Here is a 25147-nt window from a genome sequence, read left to right on the forward strand (position 1 = left end):
TCCGAGCAGAGATAAGCCGCGGCGACAACCACACGTTTCTGGGGATGTTGCTCCGCTCAGTATCAGCCGCCCTCCGCATTGCGCAGCCTTGTGTGATGCTCGGGACCATGTACCAGCGGTTAATGGCGGTTGTAGAAACCCATGCTCTTGACTTTACAAGGCTGACGGCGAGTTTGTACACCGATCGCGGAGACAAGGTCCTCCTGGCAGCCACGAAGAGGCTCTTCGAAGCGTGTCCGTGCCAGTCCATTGCCTTATCAGGTCAGGCCAAGGTGGCGCGCGGTTTTCAAGGTCCATGGTACGGTCTTTGGTTGGCTTGGTATTGCCGCTCGTTCTGCTGTCGCCTCGACGCGACCATACTCAACGAGCTGTTGCGCGAGTAAATCGGACATTCGGGAAATATTGCTCACTTTGGCCGGCTTGACAAGCCAGGTCGACTGGAAACGTTGGCATGCCTTTCCCTTCGTCCTTGGGTGTCTTTGCCATGGTGAGACGCGATTGGCCGGGTGGTTCCCTTCCTATCTTCCTCCACGTGACAACCAACGCAGCCAACCAAAGATCGGTGACGGAACCCGAATCAGACGACTCTCATTGCTGCTGCTTGCGGCCTTGCCAAGGGCTTTCTTCACTTTTTGTTGGGTTGGGTGACGCGCTCCGAGAGCCCATGGCCGAAGGCTCATGCAGGGACTGGGCAGCAAGTTGACGATTCATACATTTTACAGTGATATCCAAGCTCTTGTACTGCGATTGGCCAGTCTCCTAGACGTCGGAGCATCTTCATCACGCCTGCCCCTTCTGTACACGGGCTGAACTCCAAGCTGCATGGATTCAAAATGCAACGGCGGGGCGCAAGCATGTCCAGGCGCAAATTGTCCACTGGCCTCAAGAATCTTGTCATGGCACCACTTCCGGCTTCAGCCCTTGGATTGAACTTGCTTTTGGCCGACCTTGTCTCCAGACGCTATGCGAGCCAAAAGGCACGCCATCTTCAGACAGCCTTTGGGCTTTCCAGAAGATTCACGAATGGGCATTGGCGCACGCCAACTCTTTCGACCCATTGACCTCGAGCTCCCGCATGTAGACGGCTGGCAAGCAGCACGGCATTAGCGGCATGGCCGCGGGTCGACGTGTTTGGTCTCCGCAGACAGTTTAACCGGTACCGAAAAAAGCACCTAGAGTCTCTGAGCTTGGCGAGTGATGGTGTACAGTGGTAGGCGAACGGCAGAAGCCATGGCAGCGTTTGATGAATGGCCGAGAAGGGGCCATTTCTCGAAGCGCTCTCAAGTGTTCGACTGCGGTCAGGGCCGTATCGCGGGGGTGGGCCGATGGAAGGTTGCGGCCCGTAAGATGACGACGGAGGCTTCGCTTCAGGCAGCGGGCCCTTTGAATCGAGTCGAAGACATGACGGGCTTGCGCGGCGAGCTTCCACGGTGAGGAGGGTGAGGGTCAAGGACGAAAGAAGCTTCCAAAATTCCGACGCTTGTCTGTAAATGCCTCAGGCTTAAAAGCCAAGAAATCCGGCAGCCTCACGTGGAGCGGCCCGAGCTTCGCCCAGCTCTTTGATCCCGTCACTTGACCGCCTGCCTAACTGCAGCATCTGCCAAACAACCTGGAAGACATCGCCAACTTGCGCGCCTTACACAGCCTTCATCATGGCGTCGCAATTGTTGCCTCTGGGTGAGCCTGAATACGTGCTCTTCGCACAGCAGTGCTGACGACGTCACAGAACTGATTGACAAGTGCGTCGGCTCGAAGATTTGGGTCGTGATGAAGGGCGACAAGGGTGAGCTTTGCCAGACTCATGGGTGCCGCTTGTCAACTGACCGCTTTCCAGAATTCAGTGGGACGCTGCTTGGCTTCGATGATTATGTTAGTAAGTGGCTGCTTTCCGGGTATCCAAAAGCCTTTGGGACATTGGCTCACATGACCCGCAGACATGGTCCTCGAGGATGTGACGGAATTGTAAGCGTCCTGCGCTCTCGTCTGCGAATCAAGGTGCTGATTGACTGCAACAGCGACTACTCCGGCAACCAGACCAAGCTGTCCAAGATTTTACTCAACGGAAACAACATCTGCATGGTGCGCCCCCAGGTGACCTGGACTTCGCCACTGGATGCTGACGTGCATGTAGCTCATTCCCGGTGGAGAGGGCCCTACCGGAGCTTGATCAATCGAGTTCCGCCTCTCTCCTCTTCAAGAGTCGGAAAGTTGATTCATCAATTCGGAAGCCGCCGTTGCCGAAAGAGAAGCGCAACAGTAGGGCTTCAGGCTGGATATGGGCCAGCACAGCGGTGAAAGCTGCCAATGAATATCAGCGGGCAAGGGAAACTCGATATGAATCGGCCCATTACCATGCAGACTGCGCTCTGCTCCCGTCAACCGCTCTGCACAGCGTTAGCGGAAAACAAAATCCCTTGAAATGCAAAAAACTTTCTGCTGCAACTATGCTGCGTTCAGGCTCAAATGTTCAGCCACTTCAAAGGGCTCACGGACAGGCTCAAATGACCCCTCTCGGATCCCAATTCCCTTTCGAACAGACATGAGTCCACGCCGTCGAGAAAGCGCGTCGCAACCAAGTCCAAGGCCAACACCGCACAACGAGTGCTCCGCACGAAAAAAGGTGTGGTCAGTGCCCGGCTCCTCGTCAAGAAGTGAGGTCTTGCATCTCCACAGGCTAGGTCAAAGTCCTGACAAAACCCCCAGGATCATCCTTAAGCTATCATTGCTCCTTTGTACTCCCTGGAGGGAGCCAGTGATCTTGTTTTGTACATCTACGACATTCGCGACTGCAGTCCTCTGCCAACTCCTAGAGTCAACCCACACAAGCCATCATTCATCGCCAACAAAGAGGGGAAGCTGTGCGCTTGCCCTGGCCCTTCACGGCACGCTCCCCTCACAATGCAGTGGGCGGCTCTTGGAGAGGCGCCACAAATCGCCTTGAGCCAGTGCCTTGATGAAAGCTTGACTGAATTCCCCCGTTTGGAGCATACATGCATCCCCAAAATGAGGCAATACCAACCACTCGCATTGTTGTAGGTTAGTCTTCTGCCGGACTATTTATGGCCAAACGCCGTGATGGCCAAATGCGGTAATTCAGGTAAAATCAAACGTCAAACGTCTGAAACTTCCGAAGATTCTTCGTGTGGACGCGGTCTTCGTTGACACGGTTCCTCAATCGAAGGAAAACTTCCTGAACTTCCCCTAGCTTCCTATAGAGATAGGACATGTCGTCCATCTACAAGAAGTCTTCATGGGAAGACGCTGGATGTTCATCTTGTTCATCTGGAGGGCGGCACACTCCCGAAGCAGCACACTTGACAAGTTCAAGACGTTCAACGCTAGACTATCAGCTTTTATTTCCTCTTTCGGCCATCTACTGCCCGAGGTAGCGCGAAATGACTTGGTCGTTGAACATCTGACTTCAGTATTCAAAAGTAATTGGTCGAAAGCGGAGAGCGGTAATACAAATTGGTCCTACCATTGAACGTCGAGTTCGCCGGGCGTGCTACAGTGGCCAAAAGCAGTAATGATTGTAGTGCATTACAACACCAAACGTCTATCTTCCGAAGTGTTAGACAGCTCGTCCCAGAGATAGGACCTAGAGTGTCTTGTTTCTCAACGAGGCCTTCAAGACTTCTCAAACTTCCAAAGATCTGCAACTTCCCCTTCGACGTTCGCCATTGCTTCTTTAAGGCTATTGCCAGTTTTGACCGCGCAGGACGACCGAAAGCGGTAACCTTAGCTGGGCGCAACGTCAAACGTCTATCTTCTGAAGTGTGATAGGCCGACAGCGTCTTATTTCAATGGAAACTTCGTTTAGACGGAACTTTGGAGACCTTGGCAAATTCAGAAACTTCAGAGGCTTCAGAAACTTCTCAACAGTGAAATGAAACCCTGTCTCGGCGTACAATAGTACGACTTTTGGCTGATATTGCCCGATTCGGCCGCACAAGACGATCGAAAGCGGTAATAACATAGATGAGTGCAACATCAAACGTCTGACTTCGGAAGTGCTAACGGGGGATGTTCCTAAAGTTAGGCCCCAGAGTGTCTTTTTGCAGCGAGGACTTGGTTTGGGCGAAACTCCAGAAACTTCTCAAGGCAGTAAAAACTTCTGTCTCGGCGTACAACGGTACAGTCGTGGCTGATATTGCCCCTTTTGGCCGCGCAAAGACGGTCGAAAGCGGTAACAATATTGCTTTTTGCAACATCAAACGTCTAACTTCGGAAGCCTCGTAACGGTGGTTGGTCCACGACGGTGGTTGATTCAAGATAGAAAGCTGAGAGCGTCTGTCTCCAAGTAAAAGTTCCTTTACAGGAGAAGGAACTCCAGGAACTTCCCGGGGATGGAAACATCTCTCTCGATGCATGTTCGTATCGTCTTGAGAAAATTTCCAAAGCCTTGGAAAAGTCTTCCAAAGCCACAAATCTTCTGAAGGAGCAAATCTTCCGAAGAAACAAATCTTCCAAAGCCACAACGAAACTTCTTCCTCGACGTACGATGTAGAATTTCGTATAGCATTACCGTTTTCGGACACGAGGTGACCGAAAACAGCAACGTTATGAAGCCATCGTCAAACGTCTGGCGCAGAATTTCAACTCTCACCTCCCGAAAACTCTCCCTCAACACGCGAAGTTGAAATCTCCAGTGGAATCGTCGTTTTCAGTCATTCAGCCAACTATTGAGCAGGCGTCACGGCCGCCGCTGATAGGGCGACTGGGAGGTTTCATCCAGCAGCGCGTGGTGTTTGATTAGAATCACAGCAAGCGGCTGACGAGGCGTGATCGAACATTTCGTCGACGTTGCCGTTGATGGTTGCGGAAGGCGACAGGATTCAAAGACAAAAAAGCACCGGTGACACTTGCGTGCTGCATTTCTGCGGCGAGAAAATGGTCCACTTCAACGGTAACACTGCAGTCTAGCTGCGTGTGCCTGTGTGTCAAGACCAGAGGATGCTGCCGCCCATGGTAACTTTTTGAATGTCTCTCGTCAATGTGCGTTGAAAGTAAGACCTTCAGACAGTGGCTGCATGCGGGGAGCTCATGAGTTGTCATCTTCTGTTGCAGTTGCGCGTAGGGAGCAGTCGTCTGCGACCTCAATTGTGCGTAGGAAGCATTCCTCCGCCACCGTGGCTTTGTACTGTAGGCATACCCAGAGTTTGACACTTCTGTGGCGTCCCAGACACGGCACGCAACCAGACGACGGGACATTGGACGACGCGTCGCGCGTTGTCCAATGAGATCGGAAGAGCTCCGCGCCAATCAGTCGACGGCGGAGGAAAAATGCACAGCTCACTCACCTTGCCTGCTCGGATTCGGTTCGCGCCCAGGCGGCAGAGTGAGTGACCGGGGCGACAGCTCAGCCTCCGGCAGAGATGGCGCCTACAGGATGCATTCGAGCTCTCGTTGGTCCAGGCACGTTGACAGGCGCAGAGCGCAGAGCGGGCGACAACGAGCAGTAGACGACGGCGACTCAAACCTCGCCGCGTGTGTGCGATGGCGCTAAGCTCGATACGGCGGCGTGCCTGGGCAGCATTTCCGTCGGGACGGACGGTTGCGGAAGCGGGTCGGTCTTTTTCCGTTTTGTGTCTTGCGGCCGTGGTAGCACAGCGCGCGAGGAATGGCATCCCGTCGGCGACGGCGAGGGGGATTCGGATCAGGGAAGAGCCGTGAGGTAGGCTCCCGTCACGAGCGAGGGTGCGCTCCTGACGGGCTCTTGGCGCGCGGGGGGACCAGGAAGCTGGCGCGTTGTCGGGTCGCGATCCATGACATCATCATCGTCAGTCGAGTACATCCTGATCCGTGCGTGAAGCTGAGTTGCGGTAGGAGGAGGCAGTCGTTATATTCGCCGAGGAAGCAAGATTGCTTTTGGCTAATATCGTTACTACCGACGACTGCTGCCGAGCCGGGTCCGCATGCATGCTGGAGGTGGAGAGAAGGGCCCCGTCGCCTTGATTCCAAATACTTGCTTTGCCATGATGATTTGGATCGGATTTGTAGGCTGGGGCATGGGCAATTCAAGCGTCGATCATGGCCTGATTGCGCATCTGCTGCGCCGTGTCAAAAAACCAAAAGTTCCTCGTGTTCGCGTGTCCCGAGTCAATAAAGCAGACGACGTGCAGCCCACAAAAAGCATCCATGGAACCGCTGGCTGCTGACTGGATGGACCGACTTGCTGGTCAGCGTGAGCAAGGGCAAAGGATGGAGCCAGCCCGGGGCGTCCGTGGACAAAGGCCAGACTTTGCAAGTCCGATTCCTTGCACGACCAGACCAGACCAGACGGCCTGATTGTCAGCAAGGCCGACGAGCGATGAGCTGAGAGCGCGACCATTTGTCTCGCGCGCCGGCAGGCGTAGCTGGAGCGGTGTGGGCTTTTTTTTTTCTTTCTTTTTTTCCCCCCCTCCCTTCTGTTTCTTGCGTGAAGTCCGGTTGTAGAGGAGCTTGGACACCAAGAAGCCCCATGCGTGAAAAGTGATAGGGCGGGTCGCAGGCTAAGAAGACGCATCCCAAGATGGAGGTCGACGGGCATTTTCGCAAAGTGCGGTGGACTTGTCAACATTGATCATGTTGCATGCCACGTTTCACAAGGCGAGTTTCACATTCGACAGATGGCACTGGTTTACAGGTAGAAGACTTGGAGTGAGGTCGGTGGATGATTTGCACGCACTGTCCAGCTGTTCTCTCTTGAATCATGGATCGCCAATCAAGATTGGGCATGGGCCAGAATTTTGCTCTAATGGACGACGACGGTTGGTCGGGGTCGAAATTGGTCAACCTTGATTGTGGACAAAGAGGATGTGGGCGGACGGGGCTATTTTTGGGTGGTGGATGGACGGAGTTGGCCAGAACGATCGGGCCGCGACTTGTTCTCTGATGTTGTGCGGAGGCAACTCCTAGCAGACAGGAGGGCGGGAAACGATGACGAGGTGGAGGTGGTCGAGGGTAAAGCGAAGGGGAGATCCCGTTCGGCTCCGCAGCGTTGGGATGGCGAATGGTGCGACGAGGAGAAACAAACAACCTGACCTCCGCTGACGGCCTCGACCCGGCTGACCGGCAATGACGCATCTCACTGCCGTGGGTGGGCGATGAGAGGCCATGTGCCCAACGGGCGGACGGGCGGCATTCCAGAAGATATGTACATGTAATGTAATGTAGCTTGAGGATTGCAGACTTCGTTCCGTATGCGGACGAGGCCAGGCATCCCAGCGTGTATGTAATTCAGGCCATGTTCTGGACCGCAGCGCCGCACGCCCAGCCCAGCCATCGCTCACGTCTCTTCGTGCGACGACGCTGACTTCTCTCTACGACGAGCACGAGTCCCAGCCCAGCCAAGCCCTCTGTCGATCTGCAAGTCGAGACCGCTGGCCAAGCCCAAGCCTGCCTCTCCTGCTCTGCTCCATCTCGACGACCTCTTACTCGCCCTCAAAGCCCATTCACTCACTTCTCTCACACATTCCTTTGCCCACCCCACCCCCCTTGCGCCCCCCCCGAGAAAAAACCCTGCCGCCTGTTTGCTTCCAGTCCACCCCGTCCTCCTCAACCAACACACTCTCTCCTTCGCGTGTCCCCGCCCGCCAACTGGCGCTGCTTCTTCTGCTGCCTGCCTGCCTGCCTGCCTGCCTGCCTGCCTGCCTGCCTGCCCTGCCGCCGCCGACTCCGCTGCTCCCGCTCTGTCCCCCGTCGATTCTGTCCGCACCGTACCGTAACATCTCGTCTGACCTCGTCTCCGTCGCGCCGCACGTGCCAACCACCTCCACGGCACCGCTCCTGCACTGCTCGCTGCATGTCACAACTCTTGCGCCGCTCCTGGTCCACCTTTCGTCGCTGTCCGTAGCCTGGGCCTCTCCTCTGATCGAGAATGAGCGATGGTGTCCCGGCGGCGCCCGACGAGCCCCAGGGCTTCATCGACCGCGACTCGCTATGCTTCGCTTGTCCCCAGCCCGGCCTGGTCTTGCACTCTGGCCAACAAGGCTTCCGCCAAGGCTTGTCCCAGCTCTTCGACGCTGCCGAGAGCAATGCTACCGAGCAACTGGTCAAGCTGAAGGATCGCCTGCGCCAAATCAAGACCGAGGATTTCTTTTGCCTGCTCGCCGAAGGCTTGGCCACCATCGCCGGCGCACAGTACGCCTTTATCTCAAAACGAATCCTGGTCGACGATCAAAATGTCGCCGTCGAAATGCCCCCCATCGGAGAGCCTGGCTCCTGCCTCATGGCCGTCGGCTTCTACATCAACGACGGCCACCAAATCAAGCAGTCCATCAAGAATTTCAAATACCACGCCTGGTCGTGTCCGTGTGCCTACATGAAACACGACAAGATCTTTGTCGTTCCTGAGAAACTCGATCACTTTCTTGAGACCAACGCCAACGACCTTCCGATCCCTGTCGAGGCGTACCTTGGAGTTCCGCTGTGGGCTGAGGGAAAGTGCTTTGCCCATTTTGGTGTCATGTGGTCCCCCGAAGGCGCCGCCAAGAGAAACTTGCGCTGGGGTTATCTCGAAATGCTTTTCCATTCTCTCGAAGACATGATTTTGGACCGAATCTTGGACGGTGTCAGAATGGCCGGCGAGAGCCCAACGCCCTCGCAAAAATCCCCCGAAATTCGACCTACCAAAGTGGTTCCTCACGAGGCCGTCACCGTGGCCCAGTCATTGAAGCCATATGCGCGGAGTCTCTCGCATGAACTGCGCACTCCTATGCAAGGTGTCGTTGGCATGCTGGACGTCATGTACGCTACCGTTCAGGAGGCCGTCGAAGGCCACGGAGATGGAGCGCTCCGCGAAGTGTTTCAAAACCTCAAAGAAAACATTGAAATGGTTCAAGGTATGTCTTTTGCCCGCTTGGCAGGGACAACAAGGCTGACGTTTATCAGACAGTTCGAGGCGAGCAGTCGAGGCCGCCGACAACGTGGTCCATGCGTATGATATGAACATGGGAGTACCCGAGTCACCCACATCATCACTTGGCGATGGGGAGAGCAACAACGAGTCGGATACGAAGCCAGACATTGTCGTTGCAGGGAACCAAATGACTCTTGGGCTCCAGAGGCACAAGCGGAGAAGAGAAAGCAACTCGTGGGAGGTTGGCAATAGCCCCAAGCAACAAGCAACGGAAGAGGCGTGGACGTCGCTGCGAAATTTGGACGATTCGACAACATCTCGCGGTAGAAGGCGAAAAAGACACAGCGACCTGGCCTCGATTGCAAGCGCTGGTAGCAATGCATCGGACGACAAGGCCGCAACCCCACGAAAAACCACACCAATGCCAAATTTTGCCTCGGAAAGCACAGTCGCCCCGGGTCTCCGGCATACGTGCGTTCGCGACGTTATTCAATATGTCATCAACGACTCTCTCAAGCTGGGTGGACGCCCGGAATCGGCCGTAGCCAAGGAGACGGAGGGTGGAGAGGTCATCGAAGTACTTATGAATAGTCCAAGTGGATCGCCAAGGATAAAGACGATAGAATGGTTTGTAGAGCAGAGTATTCCTCAAACAATTCTTAGTAGGTCCCCTCGCATGCTCGTTTGCCTTTTTGCTAACGCTGGACAGTCGATGAGCGAGACTTGGCCAAGATGATTTCCTGTGTGTTTTTGAATGCTCTCAAATTCACCGACGAGGGAAGGATCCGCCTCCACGCCAGGCTCAACATTACCCCAAGACACAAGTACATCGTGCTCAGAGTGGAAGATGAGGGGACCGGCATTCCAGCGGATTTCCTGGCGCACTTGTTCAAGCCATTTTCGAGAGAAGATGATTCGTTAACACGTCGGAGCGAGGGGCTGGGACTCGGTCTCCTGGTGGCGCGGGGTCTGGCCCGTAAGCTTGGTGGCGACATTCATTGCGTAAGGTCGGATACCAGCGGACCAAATAGAGGATCCGAATTTGAAATGCGAATTCCGATCACTCCTGGTGATCCAGTTAGCCGTTCTGGTACCCCGTTGTCGTCGAGGTCTCCGTCTCTGCGGCCTAGGAAACCCCATGGCGAAGCAAACCCCCCAGAAAAATCGAGAGCCCCCAGCCCAATGGTACCACCAGGTAAAGGACCCTGTGTGGCAGATTCTCCCCAGGAACACGTCGAGTCCGTGTCGCCAAAGAGCGACCCCGTGAGAGATGCCCGTCCGCCAAGACCAAAGGCTGCTAGAAGCAGACGGACATCGATCAAAACGATATCATTTGACCGAGAGCTTGCCATGCGGCACCCGCTTAACATCCTTGTTGCCGATGACAACATGATCAACCGCAAGCTGCTCGTCAACATGCTGCAGAAACTGGGGTACAGAAACATCCGCCAGGCCTACAATGGAGTCGACGTGCTGCGTCAAATGGCCGTTGCTCGGGAACACGAAGAGCATGTGGACGTAATATTGATGGATTTGTGGATGCCATTGATGGACGGGGCACAGGCTGCACGGCATATTCTGTCGACGCAAGAGCTGGGAATCAAGAGCCCGACGATCCTGGCCGTGACGGCAGACGTGACGGAAAGGGCCATGAAGGAAGCAGCGGAATCCGGCATGAAGGGCCTCATGACGAAGCCTTTTAAGCTCCAGGACCTTGAAAAGCTCATTGTGGAGTACTGCACCCGTGCAGAGCACGAATCCACGCTCGGCGACGACGAAGACGAGGCCATTGGCGCCGTGTGAAGTGGACCACAGAGGCTGCGCCGGCAAGCGTTGGCGAAGACGACGTCGGTTTAAGAGTCAGGCACGCAACAGAAGAGCAGCGGAGCACGAGACCCTGGCCCAAGACAGCTGGAGCCCGTGGGGTCACCATCGCAAGGCACAAGATCGACCGAGCAATCTACATAATACTGTTTCCCTTCTTGTGTACAAAGTGGATAGCATAGCGGCTGGATCGGCGGCATCCTTTTCTTTTTCTTTTCTTTTTCCGATTATCCTTTTCTTCCTCCCTATTATTTTCTCCTGTTCGTATGTTGGGGAGGTTTGCGGAAACCTGGCGTTCAAGCGGACAAGATTTGGAATTGATGAGACAGGTCCTACTGGGTGGGCATTCCTGTTGTATGCATGGGACGGATGAGACATGGGGTGCAATCGGAGGTTCTTGGGATTGAGCCGGGCAAGCAACGGCGACAAATCAATCGACGGCGGATCAAATGTAGAGCGACGAATCAAACGTGTGCAGGTGATGAACATGATCAATGACACACTTCTTTGTCCTCCAATGATACAGATATGATTTCGCGGCAAGGTTGCCAAGCGGCCGAAGATGCGGGCAGGACTGGCGCCGGATTCGACCAAGCCAGGACCTGCATGCCGCCAGAGCTTCAAGAGTGGTGAGGATTCGACTTTTCAGAACATGGTGACGGCTGACTGTGTTTGGTCTGGCCCCGTGGTCGATACGTTCTAGCTTGTTCCGAATTGAAATCTGTCCTCTTCGCTCGGGTTCCTGAAGACCCCAGTCGCCTATACATCATCGCCCCAGAAGCTTGGTCCGCCCAAAGCACGTCCGCCCAGCTGTGCTACCGTACCTTTACGCCGCGCTCTTCCTTGCGCTGCACTTCTGCACCCTCTCTAAACCACCGCATCATGGAGAGCGCCTACGTCAAATCGGCTCAGGACGTCCTGAGCCATTTCGACGTCTCCGAGCAAGACGGCCTCTCGGACGCGCGCGTCCAACAGCAGCTGTCCAAGTTTGGCAAGAATGGTGGGTGATGGCAACCGCTCCTCGCAGTACTCGAGCTAACCGCGCGCTCCAAAGCCCTTCCTGAAGATCCCCCAACCCCGCTCTGGGAGCTGGTGCTCGAGCAGTTCAAGGACCAGCTGGTCTTGATTCTGCTCGCTTCGGCCGCCGTGTCCTTCGTCCTGGCTTTGTTCGAAGAAGGCGACGACTGGACAGCATTTGTCGACCCCGTTGTCGTGCGTACACTCTGGGAGGTAGGGGAGAAGCAGTCGCTGACCGGCTCAATACCAGATTCTCACCATCCTCGTCCTCAATGCCGTCGTCGGCGTGTCGCAAGAATCCAGCGCCGAAAAGGCAATTGCCGCCCTCCAGGAATACTCTGCCCTCGACGCCAAGGTCATTCGCAACGGCAAGCTCAAGCGCGTCAAGGCCGATGAGCTCGTTCCCGGCGACATCATTTCCATCTCGGTCGGTGATCGCATCCCTGCAGACTGCCGCGTCCTGTCGTTCCAATCCAACAGTTTCAGCGTCGACCAGTCGATCCTCACGGGCGAGAGCGAGAGTGTCGGGAAGCGCACCGAGGCTATCAAGGACAAGGATGCCGTCAAGCAGGACCAGGTCAACATGCTCTTTTCGGGCACAACGGTTGTCACGGGCCATGCGACTGCGGTCGTCGTCTTGACTGGCGGCAGCACTGCCATTGGAGACATCCACGAGAGCATCACGGCGCAAATCTCTGCCCCGACGCCGCTCAAGGAGAAGCTCAACGACTTTGGCGACATGTTGGCCAAGGTCATTTCGGCCATTTGCGTCTTGGTTTGGGTTATTAACATTAGAAACTTCAGCGAGCCAGCCCATGGAGGCGTTCTGAGAGGTGGAATTTACTACTTGAAGGTGAGTGCCTTTTAGCTCTCTGCACGAGCTTGAACTGACGGGTCATAGATTGCCGTCTCCTTGGGCGTCGCCGCCATTCCCGAGGGTCTCGCCGTCGTCATAACCACCTGTCTCGCTCTTGGCACCCGTAAAATGGCAGCCAAGAATGCCGTTGTCCGCAGCTTGCCCTCTGTCGAAACCCTTGGAAGCTGCAGCGTCATCTGCTCGGACAAGACTGGAACTTTGACGACAAACCAAATGAGCGTAAACAAGGTCGTCTTCTTTGGCGACAGCACCACTAGCTTGGAAGAAATCGACGTCGAGGGCACCAACCTTGCGCCTGAAGGAGCTTTGACCTACAAGGGCCAGCCACTGGTGGCCCCAGCCGTTGGATCTCGTACCCTGACGCAAATTACACAGGTTGCGGCGCTTTGCAACGAAGCCAAATTGGCTTACGACTCGAAGAATGGCAGCTATAGTCTTGTTGGCGAGCCCACCGAGGGAGCACTGCGCGTTCTTGCTGAAAAGATGAGCACTCCCGACGCCTCGCTCAACGCAAAGAGAAGCGCCGTGCCCTTAGCTGAGCGCATCCACTGGGCTAGCAAGTGGTATGAGGGTCAAGGTAAACACATTGCAACCTATGAATTCTCAAGAGACCGCAAGAGCATGTCTGTTTTGGTTCAGCACGAGGGCGTGGAGAAACTCTTTGTCAAGGGCGCCCCAGAATCCATCCTGGACCGCTGTACACATGCTGTGGTCGGACAGAACGGTACCAAGGTTCCGCTGAATGGCAATCTCTCTAGCTTGATCGCACGTGAAGTCGTCAAGTATGGAAACCGTGGTCTGCGTGTCATTGCTCTTGCCACCAAGGACGATGTCCAAACCCAATCAAACCCGCTCTACAGGACTGCGACGACGACAAAGGAGTACACTCAGCTCGAGCAGGGCTTGACCCTGGTCGGTCTCGTCACTATGCTGGACCCGCCCCGCCCTGAAGTAGCCGAGTCGATTCGCCAATGCCGCAATGCTGGTATTCGCGTAATCGTCATCACCGGAGACAACAAGAACACGGCCGAGTCCATCTGCCGTCACATTGGCGTTTTTGGACACGATGAGGACCTCACTGGAAAGAGCTATACTGGTCGTGAATTTGAAGACCTCGACGACTCGCAAAAGATCCAAGCAGCCAAAACCGCGTCCCTCTTTTCTCGAACGGAACCGACCCACAAGTCCAAGCTTGTCGACCTGCTCCAATCCAGTGGCGAGGTCGTCGCCATGACCGGTGACGGCGTCAACGATGCTCCTGCCCTCAAGAAGGCGGATATCGGAGTTGCCATGGGTTCGGGAACCGATGTTGCGCGTCTCGCCGCCGACATGATTCTCGCCGACGACAACTTTGCGACTATCGAAGCAGCGGTTGAAGAGGGCCGTTCCATCTACAACAACACGCAGCAGTTCATCCGCTACCTCATCTCGTCCAATATTGGCGAGGTTGTTTCCATTTTCCTCACGGCCGCCATTGGCATGCCCGAGGCCTTGATTCCCGTCCAACTTCTCTGGGTCAACCTCGTCACCGACGGCCTGCCCGCAACAGCCCTTTCCTTCAACCCGCCCGACCACGACGTGATGCGCCGGCCGCCTCGCAAGCGCGACGAGCCATTGGTCGGCGGCTGGCTATTCTTCCGCTACATGGTCATCGGCACGTACGTCGGTGTGGCCACGGTCGCCGGCTACGCCTGGTGGTTCATGGTCTACTCGGGCGGACCGCAAATCTCCTTCTACCAGCTGACGCACTTCCACCGGTGTTCGTCGCACTTCCCGGAGATCGGGTGCGCCATGTTCTCCAACGACATGGCCAAGGCAGCGTCGACCGTGTCGCTGTCGATATTGGTCGTGATTGAAATGTTCAACGCCGTGAACGCGCTCAGCAGCTCCGAGTCGCTGCTCACGCTGCCGCTGTGGCAGAACATGATGCTGGTCTACGCCATCGCCCTCAGCATGGCCCTGCACTTTGCCCTGCTCTACATCCCCTGGCTGCAGGGCCTCTTCTCCATCGTGCCCCTCAACCAGGCCGAGTGGTGGGCCGTCGTCGGCTTCTCGGCTCCCATCATCCTCATCGATGAGGTGCTCAAGTTTGCGGAGCGTCGATTCTTCATGAGTCACCCGGTTGCCTACGCGGGCAAGCCCAAGGCTGAGTAAGAAGGCGAAGGCGAAGGCGTCAGACAATGTGTCTGTACTCCCCAGCTAGCCTGCTCCTGAGTGATGATAGAGAAAGAGACGGTTCCGGTTTCGGTTGTCTTAGGGGTTTCCTTTTTTGATTTGTAAAAGACAAAAATTAGACGATGAGATCTCGGCGAATTCCTACATACAAGAAACGGGGAATGAGGTGTGAGAGGGTGAGGAAGGGTAGACACAAGAGTTGGTGGCGGCGGCGGCGGCGGTCGTGTCGGAAATCCAGTCAATAGATCAAACGTGCGTAAGAAAATAAGAATGTAAATGCAACTGATGCTCTCACTCTATTCTATTTGGGATAAATTCTCAATCCACACTACTTTAGGCCAAACGTTCTGAATCACTGATTTATCGCGATATACACTATCATACATATGACTACTTTTAGTAACTTAGGTAATTACTATAAAACCTATTAATCCATACTTTTACTCCTATACCACACTTTTTACTATAAATACTCTAAATCCATACTATCTCACTCTCTCACTAGCTGCCTCTTAAACTCCCTTCACACATTATAGTCCTTTTGCATGCGGGTGCGTCTTAGCTGACTACTCACCCTACTACTCACCCTGCTACTCAACCTGCTACTCAACCTGCTACTCAACCTCCTATTCTACCTAATATATCCACCGTACTGTGCGCTTATAAGTTGTGTGGCTGTAAAACACCAAGGTACAATTATAAGGTGATGGTAATAAGGATAGGAGTAAGAGAGTAAAAACTCTACTTTACGCGGATCAACTATCTACCGGCATAACTAAAGCGAAATGTGGCCGACAGTGTGGATTGCGATAAATCAGTGTGGATTCAGAACGTTTGACTTAAATTGTGTGGATTGAGATTTGCCCCCATTTTGTTTTTCTGTCCAACTCCCATGGCTAGACCGTCCACATCTTTCCACAACTCACTCCGTCCCTCGAGAGCGGGCGGGTCCTTGAGGAGGGAAAGACACGCAACGGGTTGGAATCGAGAGAAAAAGTGAGGCGAGATCAATAGGAAAAAGAAGTGTTCACATCTTCAAGATGCCTTGCTTGGCTGTGTTCCTGCCGGTTTACATACATGGATAGTGTATACATCTTGCATGTCGTGTTCGTATGATACACACAGAGGGAGGCGAGCAAGCGAAAGTGCACGCAAGCGTCGCCATGTCAAGGAAATATCCAACCAACTGGTCCACTTACTTCCCCGGCTCTTCCATTCATTCATCATCATCTGGTCATTCGTCAGTCATCCAGACCCATTCCAAAATGCCAAAACACAGCGCACCAGCCAAACCAAAAGCAGCAGTCAGATATCAGAAAAGCGACTCGACTCATGTAGAGTCCTCAAAACCTCTCCGTAAAACGCGTCTCCCTGACCGGGCTCCCGCCCAAAACGCGACTGCGTCTCTTCTCGGCCGCAGCACTCGACAGGGAAGCGATGCTGTCGGCGCCACCGCTAGCATTGCTGATGCCGCGCTCTCGACTCCTGCTGCCCGCCACGGCCACGGCACTGCCGGTCAAGCTGTCCGCTTCGCCGCTGCGCGTGGCGATGCTGCCGACGTCGCCGTCGGCATCGAAGCGGTCGCGCGCCTCCTCGAAGAGATCGTTATCCTCACCGCTCACGCTGCTACCGACGCCGTTGCTGGCGCTGGTGCGGCGGCGCGGCAGACGACCGCGTGGTGCTGCTTTCGTGCCTGTTGGCCCCGCTGCTGCGTCACCGCCGACGCTCGACAGGCTGCTCACGCTGACGTCTGCTGCAGGCCCGCCACCAAAGTGGTGCGTGTGGCGGTGATGAGCAGGAGCACCAGCGCCTGCGCCCGAGGATGTACGTGCCCGGCCGAGCACGGCGGAGAAGAGACCAGGCGCCCGTGTACCGCTGCTCGATGTGCGTTTGCGGCTGCTGTCTCTGTGACTGCCCCCCGGGTTCGGTGTGAAGCTCGGAGGAGACGCCGACGAGGCGTAAGATCCAGAGTACGAAAGGCGGTTATGCGATGCGCTCCGGCTACCCGCAAGAGCAGCGCCACCGATAAACGAGACCGGGCGCTGACGGTTGGCGCTGGCAAGCTTAGGTCGCGCGAATGAGTTGGTAGCTGTCGACCCTTGAGACGTGGAGGGCCGGTCTTGGACGGTGCCCGAGGCACTATCTGCCCATGGACGTGAAATCTTTAGGTGGGTGAGAAGAGACTTGAAGCGATGGGACTTGGTGGGCTCGGGTGCTGGTTCGGGCTCTGTGACTTGGTCGGGCGCAAACTTGGGCGTTGGAGGAACGGGGGATGTAGGAGCGAAAGGTGGGAGGGGTGATTTTTGGGGCGCTGACGAGATCGTTGTTGCATTCGTGGCTGCTGTCGTAGTTGACGGGCGAGCATCGGTGTCTTGGTTTGCTATTTCTGGAAGGGGTATGGTGTTGCCTGGCATCTCGTCCTCGCCCTCGGAAGAGCTGACGTCGCCAATCGCATCGACTTGAGAGTGATAGCTAGGGACCGTCACTGGCGCGGGACGCGTGGTACGACCGCGCTCAGTGCCAGAGCCGGATGTGGTGGGACGAGGTTCGGTGGCAGGTTTTGACGCTTCAACAAGACCACTCTGTTCAGGCCCCTGTGGATCTCTGGGAATTTCCTTTGACTTGCGATTAGCGCCTTTCCTAATCCGCCTTTCCTCCTTCCTGAGCGCCTTGTCGGCTTCTTTCTTGTTTTTGGCCAATGCTTTTTCGTCTGCTCTGCGAGTCTTCTCTATTGCCTTTTCTTCGTCTGCAGCATGTTAGGGAATAGGTCCATTGGAAAGAGTACTTTACTCACTCCGTATCCTCTTCTCCTCAGCCTTTCTCTCTGCCTCACGTTCTTTCTCCAATTTCTCCAACCTTTTCTTCTCTGCTTCATCCAACCGCTTCTCTTCATCCCTCGCTCTTTGTGCCTCTGCTGCCTCGCCAATTTCCAGCAGCGTCGGATGCACTCGCTCTGCAGCGATTTCATTGATTTCCTTTTGGTCGATGAACTTGCCTCCGCCAACATTCACTTTGCCATGATTTTCCATCCGCTGCTCGCTTTCTTGGGTTGCCTTTGCTCTTGCCTTTGCCTCCCACTCCTCCATCATGGATGCGCTCACTTTGCCCGTCTCCTGGAAGACCTTTTCGTCGATGCTGTGCATTTGGGCATGGACCTTCCGTTCGGCGGCTGTAATGAGGTTCTCGCGGTCTTTTTGCCGCTTCTTCGCATCCACTTCGGACAGTTGCTTGTCTAAGACTGACATTTGGTTTCTGACCCGCTGGGCTTGCTCTTCATCATCCGAGGTTTTAATGTCACCTTCGCTAGCCGCGCGGCGTCGTCGCCGAATGGAAAGGCGCTTCCGGGGTGGCGGATTGCCATAGCCATAATAATTGCGGAAATCAGCTGGCTTATCCGAGTCAATCTTGGACAGGCGCTCAGACGCCAGCTTTTGAGCTTGTTCCTGCAGGTTGAGGTACTGCAAGGCTTCGGTCCTAATGTCTGGGCTAGAGTTGGGGCTGCTTATCATGGAGCTTGGCCTGTTGGAGCTAACCCGTGCAGCGGTCTCGCCGGGGTTCGACAAGCCGGCCGCATCGCCTGCCGCATTCTTTTGACTGTCGTACATTTTGTTCGCCATTGAAATTGCCGAAGCGCGGAGCGCGTCCTGGCGGCGCTTTTCGTCGACTTCGAGTGCGACTGGAGGTGATGACGAGTACATTTCCCTGGGCACGTTGTTGCCAATGTGCGCGATGCGCGACGACTGCAGCGCATCCATCTCGGGGCGGCCTTTTGCATCTTGCTCCTTCTTCTTTGTCGATGGCGCATGCGCATGCGCGGCAGCGCTTAGTGAGTTCTGCGCAGAGTTGGCAGCGTCCGGGTAAGATGGATGAGATGAGACGGGCGCTTCAGACTTTTTTCTATTTTCGGCAGCAAATGCGCCTGTTGCCGCAGTGAGCGCATTCAACTTGCCGGCTTCAGGAAAGCCATAGTTGACCTGCGCACTCAATCCTTTGCTGCGCATGGCGATGCCCGCCGCCGAGTTTCCGTCGGCGCTGGGTTCTTGTGGACGGGTCTCTAGCTTTGCACTGTCTCTGTGCGCCAGCAGGGCAGCCTTGGAGCCAGCGGCACTCAGTTCCGGTTTCCATGTAGGAGCCATCTTTTGGTCGTGGGCGAGCAGGGCAGCTTTGAGGGCGTTGTCGGCGGTGCCGTCTGGCTTCCACCATTCAATCTTGGTTTTGTTGCCAGCAGCGAGCAAGGCGGCGGTGCCCGCGGAATTGGCGGCGTCGATGCCTACAATCGGAAAGCTTGGTAGGTCTGCTGGGCGTGCGTGCTTGAGCGAAGCGGCGGCACCTGCGGAGGAGAGTCAGCGACGGCGCAAAGGAGCATTTTACGAGGGGGCGCGTACTTGCGGAGGAAATGTCCTGATTGGCGTCGCGGTCGTTTGTCAAGCGTTCGGGGCTGGTGACGTAGAGGGCGGCCGTCGAGGCTTGCTCTTGCAACTTTTTGTCCTTGTCGTCGTGGGCTGCCGGGTCCGGACAAGGCACCTCAGCTGGACCAAGGCCACGGCCGGCGTGGTCGGCTTGGGTCATGATGTCGAGAAGCGTACCAGTAAGCTGGGGTAGGAATGAAGGACTGGGTGGAGGAGGTCTGGGCCGGCATAGAGAGCGAGCGAGCGAGCGGGAGGGCGGACTGTGTCAGAAGGCGAGGGGACAGGTCGTTAGATATGTAGCAAGGATAGAGGACAGCTGGAGGAAGGATGGGAGGCTTGGACTAAGAGCAGAAACTAGGAGGAGCTGGTGCCCGTCTGGGAGAGTACCTAGCTGTCAAGGACACAAGGGTGTTGACATCATGGCTGACGGGCAAGCAGGAAAGGTACAGCACTGCAACCAAGTACAGTACATGACACGCCGCCTTGCAGGTGCAACCACGGCCCAGCCGCCAGTCACACGCTCCAAGAAACAGAAGTCCTCGTTGTCGTTCATCGCTCTCCACCATCTCGACTCCATCTTCAGTTGTTGGTTGTGCTGACCGACCCAAGGCCAGGGCGCGACACGGCGCTAGTGGGACTGATCGCTGCAGGGAAAACCTATCCACTCTCCCAACTCCCAACTTCATCTTAGTTATCGTCTTCCGCTCTTGGATTCAGCTCGCCCTAGCCTCCCGCCACTTCGACAAGCACTGAGCTTGCCATCTGCCACGCTCTAGATCGCCGCCTGGCAATTTTTAGCCCCGTTCCTGGCTAACAAGCAGAAAGGGCGTGGGACTTGGGACATTGTATTGGGCTGTATCAATAACCACCATGGCTGCAACAAATGTCCCCGCCTTTGAGAGGCTGCTCAACTTTCGCGATGTCACGTCACTGCTATCCCAACCCTCCAAGCTAAAACCTGGCCTGGTTTTCAGGAGCGCCAGACCTGGTGCGTCCCAAACACCTTGCACGCGAGCACGCAAACAACAATGAATCAACCACTAGCCCAATAATCGCCTCTAACACGCAAGAAAGACGAAACCACGTCCGCAGACCAGCAGCTCCTAACATCCCACTACGGCATCCGCAGCGTCATCGACCTGCGCTCGCCCACCGAGCACGCCCAACAGCTCAGTAGACTCTCGCCCGACGCCTCGCGGCCGCTGGCGACGCTGCCCACGGTGCGCGGGGCTTCGTACCACCACGTCAACCTCAACGGCAACAGCTTCACGCGCGCCCTGACGGCCTCGCTCTCATGGCCCGCCTACCTGTATCTGCTCTCGCTGTACACGCTGGGCTACCGCGCCGAAACGGTGCGCTTCATGGCCGACCGCGTCATGAACCCGCTCGGCGTCCCTGGCCTCATGCTGCTGACTCTGCGCGCCAGTGCCGCTGCCGTTGGCTCCGCCTTCAACGACGTCTTGCAGCGTCCGGATGCCTACCCTGTCTTGCTCCATTGCACCCAGGGCAAGGACCGCACGGGCCTCATGGTCATGTTGGTCCTGTTTTTGCTGGGCGAGGACCCTGCTGGCGTTAAGCGCGACTACGAGGCCAGTGCCGAGGGCTTGGCCGCCGAGCGCGAGGAGCGCGTGCGGGAGATCCGCGAGATCGGCTTGATGGAGGAGTGGGCCGACGTGTGGATTGGGCTCGTTGAGGAGGTTGACGCGTGGTTGAAGAGCGAGTTTGGCGGCGTCGAGGGCTACCTTGATTATGCCGGCGTCAGCAGGGAGGTGCAGCAGAGGGTGAAGAAGATTCTGCTGGCATGAGTACATCGGGTATGAGGTGACTACATGTAAATGTGTTGGACCCTCACGGCATGGGTGTGTTTTTGTGTTCGGGCAAGAGATACCACTAGCATTGAGATGATTGATGAATTGCATCCCATCGAGAATCTGTTCTCCGCTTGTACTTAGAGAAGCCATGATGCGCCATCTTTTCAGATGCGGACGCCCAACTCTACTCCTTTCCAAAACTACATCTCTTCTCAGAATTTCGCGTGAAAAGATGGACAATTTCCCGGCAATCCGACCACCAGTCATGCCACCCTCGCGGCAGGCACGCTTTCTCTTCCCCCTTTTCTCTTTCTACCCATACGGCTTTTCTTGCATTCGACCTTTTTGCTTCTCTTCTAGGGCCATCTTGGTTTTGGCTTGAGAGACGTTTCTTTTTCAGCCCTTTCAGATGAGAAGAAGAGAAATCCCCGCCAACCACTCCTTGGCGTATTGCTATCCGAGAACGGTGATTTACGGCTTGATCGAGGCAAAGTGACTACGAGCTGTCCCGCCTTTTGAGGTGCGGACAGTCTGCGGAAGACTGGTTTTCGGAATCTGGGGCGAGAGGCACCTGTCTTTCTTCATAGCCATCCATCAGAATTGACCAACTGCGTCGACTTCCTCTCATTTCAAGGAGCCGCCAAAGTCCAGCTTGCGAGCCACCTTGTCAGGCCTGCCGGTATCCTCACCCGGAAGCTCTCCGCCCCTTCTCTTGAGATCTTCCCCCATCTTCTGCTCGCCTTCCATCTTGTTCTTCTTCGGGTTGGGCAGTTGGTCTTTCGGCGTTGGTCTCGGGTCCGCAGTCCACCACGCGTGCTCGAGGACCTGTTTCGCCGTGAGGCGCTTGTGCGGGTTCAGCGCCAGCATCGAGCGCAGCAGCGAGATGCCCAACGGGCCAATCAAGCCGAAGCTCGTGTCCCAGTAATCGCGCGGAAGCCCGCGTTTGATCTCGCCTTCTGCAGGCCGTATGTATCCTTCCAGCTTCGACACACCCGGCCAGTTGTCCTCGGTGGGCGTGCCAAAGGTATCGCAGATGAGTTGCAGCTGGCCCAAGTCGGTGTCGCCGGGCAGCCAGAAGCGGCGGAGGACGAGCTCGGCGAAGACGACGCCAACAGACCAGACGTCAACGGCTCCCGAGTAGAAGCGGGCGCGGTAGAGTAGCTCTGGCGGTCGGTACCATCGAGTGATGACATTGAAAGTCATCTCGGTGTAGGGGTCCGCAAAGGTGCGAGCAAGACCAAAATCGGCAATCTTCACCGAACCGTCGGCTGCAATGAGCAAGTTGTTGAGCTTGATATCGCGGTGCAGGACGAAATTCGCATGGCACCACCATATTCCTCTACACACCATAGCCACCCATGCCTTGATGTCCGCTGCACCGTACGTGACGCTGTCGTGTGCACGCATAAGGTCTTCGAGGTCCCCGAGCGGCAGGAGTTCGAGGACGATGTTCAGGTTTTGCGATTTTGAGCTGTAGACGGCATGGAGCTTGATGATGTTTGGGTGCGACAACTCCTGCAGGTGCTTGATTTCGCGAATAGCATCCATGGCTATGCCATCTTTGAACTCGGCGTTGATTTTGATCTTCTTGATGGCGACGAATGTGCCGGGTTGGTCCACCACTTCGCCCTTGAATACGATGGCGTAGGTACCTTCACCGAGCTTCGTTGCTGTCCAGACGAGCGTCAGCTAGCAGGACAAGCAGGCGCCAAACAAGGGAGCGCACTTTTTCTATATCTATTCTTGACTTCCTGGTTCAATGCCTCGGAGAGATCTTGGGGCGCATCTGCCGTCGAAGCACTAGCAGTTCGAGGAGAAGCCGTCTTCTTCGCATTGTGCAGGACAGTAAGCGCTTTGGCTTTGGCGGTCGTTATATCGCTGTTGGCAGAGGCCTGGTAGGGGTTCGCGGGCGAGACGGCCATGGTGATGCTGTGGAAGCGGCAGTGACTTCCCAGAGGTGGAAGCGACGGTGTATCGACTGTCGTGGCTTCGAACGATCAATCCGGTGGTGAGCAGTGCTCGGGGTGCCTCCGTAGTGGAGCTAGCTTGGGGCTCTGAGGCCTAAGGCGCTGGCTTTTTTTGGCGGACAACGGACAGAGTTTGTTTGACGAGGCATTTACTGCCTTTTCTTTAAAGAAGTCAACACTTGCTCAGGCTCCATAGAGGCGAAGGTCGACGTTGGTGGGCGAGCTTGTCAGGCACAAGGGCAGGAGGGTCGATGTTTCGGCGAGCCATTCGCCGACGAAAAGTTGCCGCGGAGCGCACCTCCACCGACATCACCAACGGCACTCCGCAGACCACATCACCCAATTTCGCGCCAAGGGCACCATTGCAGCTGGACGGGACCGGCAGGTAATGCTTTCGCACATATTTGCTGATTTCAATGCTGATCTATCGAACTGCGGCAGTCCACACACCACACGCGCCCACCATGATCCGGCGGCCACAGCTCTTCCAACCCGCACGAGTCACTTCGACGACACATCAATGCATTCGTTCCCTACACATGAAGTACCGGGAGCGGCCAGTGCCTGAGCCGACACCATTCGTCCCGGACGTGTCCACATTCTTGACCTTGATCGGCCGCAAGGTCAGCCAACACGCCGACAAGATACCATCGTGGAAGGACCTCTTCACCATGACTTCGGAGCAAATGCGGGAGGCGGGCGTCGAGCCGGCACGCAGTCGCCGCTACATCATAAACTGGCGCGAAAAGTTCCGCATCGGCGAGTACGGCGTCGGCGGCGACGCCAAGTGGGCGCGGGACGGCGTCGCGCACGTCCAAGTCGTTGAGACGCCGACAAGAAGGTTGCCAGAAAACTTCAAGGAGGCGGCGAAGAGGGAGCTCCCTTTGTTCCAGAGGCTACGTCCCCGCCGCAGCGCGTTCAGGCTGCTGCAGAAGCAGGACGACGCTCCCAAACTCGATGGCCAGCTCGCTACCGTCAACACCAACGCTGGGCGCAAAAAGATCATCGTTTCTGCCAAGCCTGAGGCTAAGCTGACGGCACACACGGCTATGAAGTGCTTGAGGGTGTTGGGTGCGGGTAAGATTAGTGGGTCTGGCGTGGAGCTTGTCAAGGGCTCCAATGGCACGCTCGGACAGATCAAGGTCACAGACGGGCTCTGGGAGGACAGGAGAGGCCACAAGGTTGATGGTGGTGAAAGAAGACGTGCAGAAGTGAGGGCGAAGAAGCGGGCAGCGGCAAACAGGGAGTAAATTGGTAGCATGGTGGCATAAAAACCCGCCCTGCCCTTCAAAAGATCTGAGTTCTCCTGGTGTATCAGTCGACATGGCACAATTGGTGTAGGAAAGAATTGAAGCAAGGTTTTCCAAGGGTAATTTCTACTTGCTGCGACATGTAGCGAGAAGGCGCAGTCTTGCCCAAGAGATGTACCCTTTCCATCATTTCCACCAATCTGCCATTTCCGACGCCCTGCTTTCTTGCTCATGTTCCAAGCGTTTGGAAAGAATCTCCTAGGGCAGAGCAAGCTTTGGTCTTACCACAACAAGTCTTGCATTGCGAACACAATGTCCATGACGTGTCATGGCGCTGCCTTATTCATGCCACCGACCAAGCAGCTCCTCGCGCCTTTGTCCACTGCTCTGTTGCTGTGGAGATGCGGCACAAGGAAACAGCACCATCGCGCGGGTGAATAGGAAACGCCTAGGACACTGGATAAAGAGAGAAGAGGAAGAACAGGGATCTGACTCACAAGACGTGTTAAAAGTTCCAGGGCAAGTAATGCGGTACCTGAGACCAGCTTTTCCGAGTGGAAACAACGTTTGGGCGTGTCCGCCGCGCATAACCGCTGCCTAGCTTTGTGTTCCTGGTAGCGAAAAATGCGAACGTTTGATGTCACAGTTGCTGGCGACGACGTCTAATCGGGAGTGTCCTTAATCTCGGGCCACAAGTTTTGCAATGCTTTGAGCGTTCAGGCGGAGTGTTTGCGGCTCTGAAGCGCGAGTTCGAGGCTCGCGTTGTTTGGGTCGTCACGTCGAGCGTGCGGTTTGGTCAAGTCCACGTCCAGTGGAAGGCGTGAGCAGTCTCGGGTTTCGGGTCTCGGTGCAATCAATGCATTCGGAGAGGCCTGAGGCTAGGTGCCAGCGAAACATTCTCCGATGTCCACTTTGGGATGTGATGCTATTCGTTGGCATTTGCCGAATAGGGTTCTAAGCATGGTTGAGTACGCCTTT

At 55.8% G+C, this 25147-nt stretch overlaps 9 protein-coding genes across 9 annotated transcripts; 6 read left to right on the top strand and 3 right to left on the bottom strand.

Annotated features, from left to right (window-relative positions):
* Positions 1–834: 834 nt before the first annotated feature.
* On the bottom strand, positions 835–1950 carry J3D65DRAFT_218102 (uncharacterized protein). The gene is made up of 3 exons (XM_066794556.1): positions 1531–1950; positions 1221–1479; positions 835–1172 (listed from the first exon to the last, which is right to left on the bottom strand). The coding sequence occupies exons 1-3, from the start codon at positions 1595–1597 to the stop codon at positions 989–991; spliced, it is 510 nt and encodes a 169-aa protein (XP_066658788.1). The 5' UTR covers positions 1598–1950; the 3' UTR covers positions 835–988.
* On the top strand, positions 1653–2167 carry J3D65DRAFT_664866 (LSM domain-containing protein; the record flags this gene model as incomplete). The annotated part of the gene is made up of 6 exons (XM_066802786.1): positions 1653–1677; positions 1727–1783; positions 1835–1873; positions 1935–1962; positions 2016–2079; positions 2132–2167. The coding sequence occupies 6 exons, from the start codon at positions 1653–1655 to the stop codon at positions 2165–2167; spliced, it is 249 nt and encodes an 82-aa protein (XP_066658789.1).
* Positions 2168–7576: 5409 nt separating this feature from the next.
* J3D65DRAFT_218165 (uncharacterized protein) lies at positions 7577–10704 on the top strand. The gene is made up of 3 exons (XM_066794557.1): positions 7577–8822; positions 8872–9501; positions 9549–10704. The coding sequence occupies exons 1-3, from the start codon at positions 7859–7861 to the stop codon at positions 10640–10642; spliced, it is 2688 nt and encodes an 895-aa protein (XP_066658790.1). The 5' UTR covers positions 7577–7858; the 3' UTR covers positions 10643–10704.
* A 468-nt stretch (positions 10705–11172) lies between these two features.
* On the top strand, positions 11173–15100 carry J3D65DRAFT_613993 (uncharacterized protein). Its single transcript, XM_066799166.1, has 4 exons — positions 11173–11663; positions 11718–11875; positions 11931–12533; positions 12582–15100. Exons 1-4 carry the CDS (start codon positions 11546–11548, stop codon positions 14709–14711), a joined length of 3009 nt encoding a protein of 1002 aa, XP_066658791.1. The 5' UTR covers positions 11173–11545; the 3' UTR covers positions 14712–15100.
* A 399-nt stretch (positions 15101–15499) lies between these two features.
* Positions 15500–16854, top strand: J3D65DRAFT_218322 (uncharacterized protein). The gene has a single exon (XM_066794561.1). It carries the CDS (start codon positions 15845–15847, stop codon positions 16811–16813), a length of 969 nt encoding a protein of 322 aa, XP_066658792.1. The 5' UTR covers positions 15500–15844; the 3' UTR covers positions 16814–16854.
* A 353-nt stretch (positions 16855–17207) lies between these two features.
* On the bottom strand, positions 17208–19391 carry J3D65DRAFT_218320 (uncharacterized protein). Its single transcript, XM_066794560.1, has 3 exons — positions 19118–19391; positions 17527–19062; positions 17208–17347 (listed from the first exon to the last, which is right to left on the bottom strand). Exons 1-3 carry the CDS (start codon positions 19299–19301, stop codon positions 17319–17321), a joined length of 1749 nt encoding a protein of 582 aa, XP_066658793.1. The 5' UTR covers positions 19302–19391; the 3' UTR covers positions 17208–17318.
* A 620-nt stretch (positions 19392–20011) lies between these two features.
* J3D65DRAFT_664870 (protein-tyrosine phosphatase-like protein) lies at positions 20012–20946 on the top strand (the record flags this gene model as incomplete). Its single annotated transcript, XM_066802788.1, has 2 exons — positions 20012–20129; positions 20216–20946. 2 exons carry the CDS (start codon positions 20012–20014, stop codon positions 20944–20946), a joined length of 849 nt encoding a protein of 282 aa, XP_066658794.1.
* Positions 20947–21576: 630 nt separating this feature from the next.
* Positions 21577–22874, bottom strand: J3D65DRAFT_664871 (CMGC/CDK/CDK7 protein kinase; the record flags this gene model as incomplete). Its single annotated transcript, XM_066802789.1, has 2 exons — positions 21577–22622; positions 22679–22874. 2 exons carry the CDS (start codon positions 22872–22874, stop codon positions 21577–21579), a joined length of 1242 nt encoding a protein of 413 aa, XP_066658795.1.
* J3D65DRAFT_218277 (mitochondrial 37S ribosomal protein mS41) lies at positions 22836–24333 on the top strand. The gene is made up of 2 exons (XM_066794559.1): positions 22836–23300; positions 23361–24333. Exons 1-2 carry the CDS (start codon positions 23171–23173, stop codon positions 24167–24169), a joined length of 939 nt encoding a protein of 312 aa, XP_066658796.1. The 5' UTR covers positions 22836–23170; the 3' UTR covers positions 24170–24333.
* The last annotated feature ends 814 nt before the right edge of the window (positions 24334–25147 follow it).

Source organism: Phyllosticta citribraziliensis, assembly GCF_038025025.1.
Source record: "Phyllosticta citribraziliensis strain CPC 17464 chromosome Unknown J3D65scaffold_2, whole genome shotgun sequence".
NCBI lineage: Eukaryota > Fungi > Ascomycota > Dothideomycetes > Botryosphaeriales > Phyllostictaceae > Phyllosticta > Phyllosticta citribraziliensis.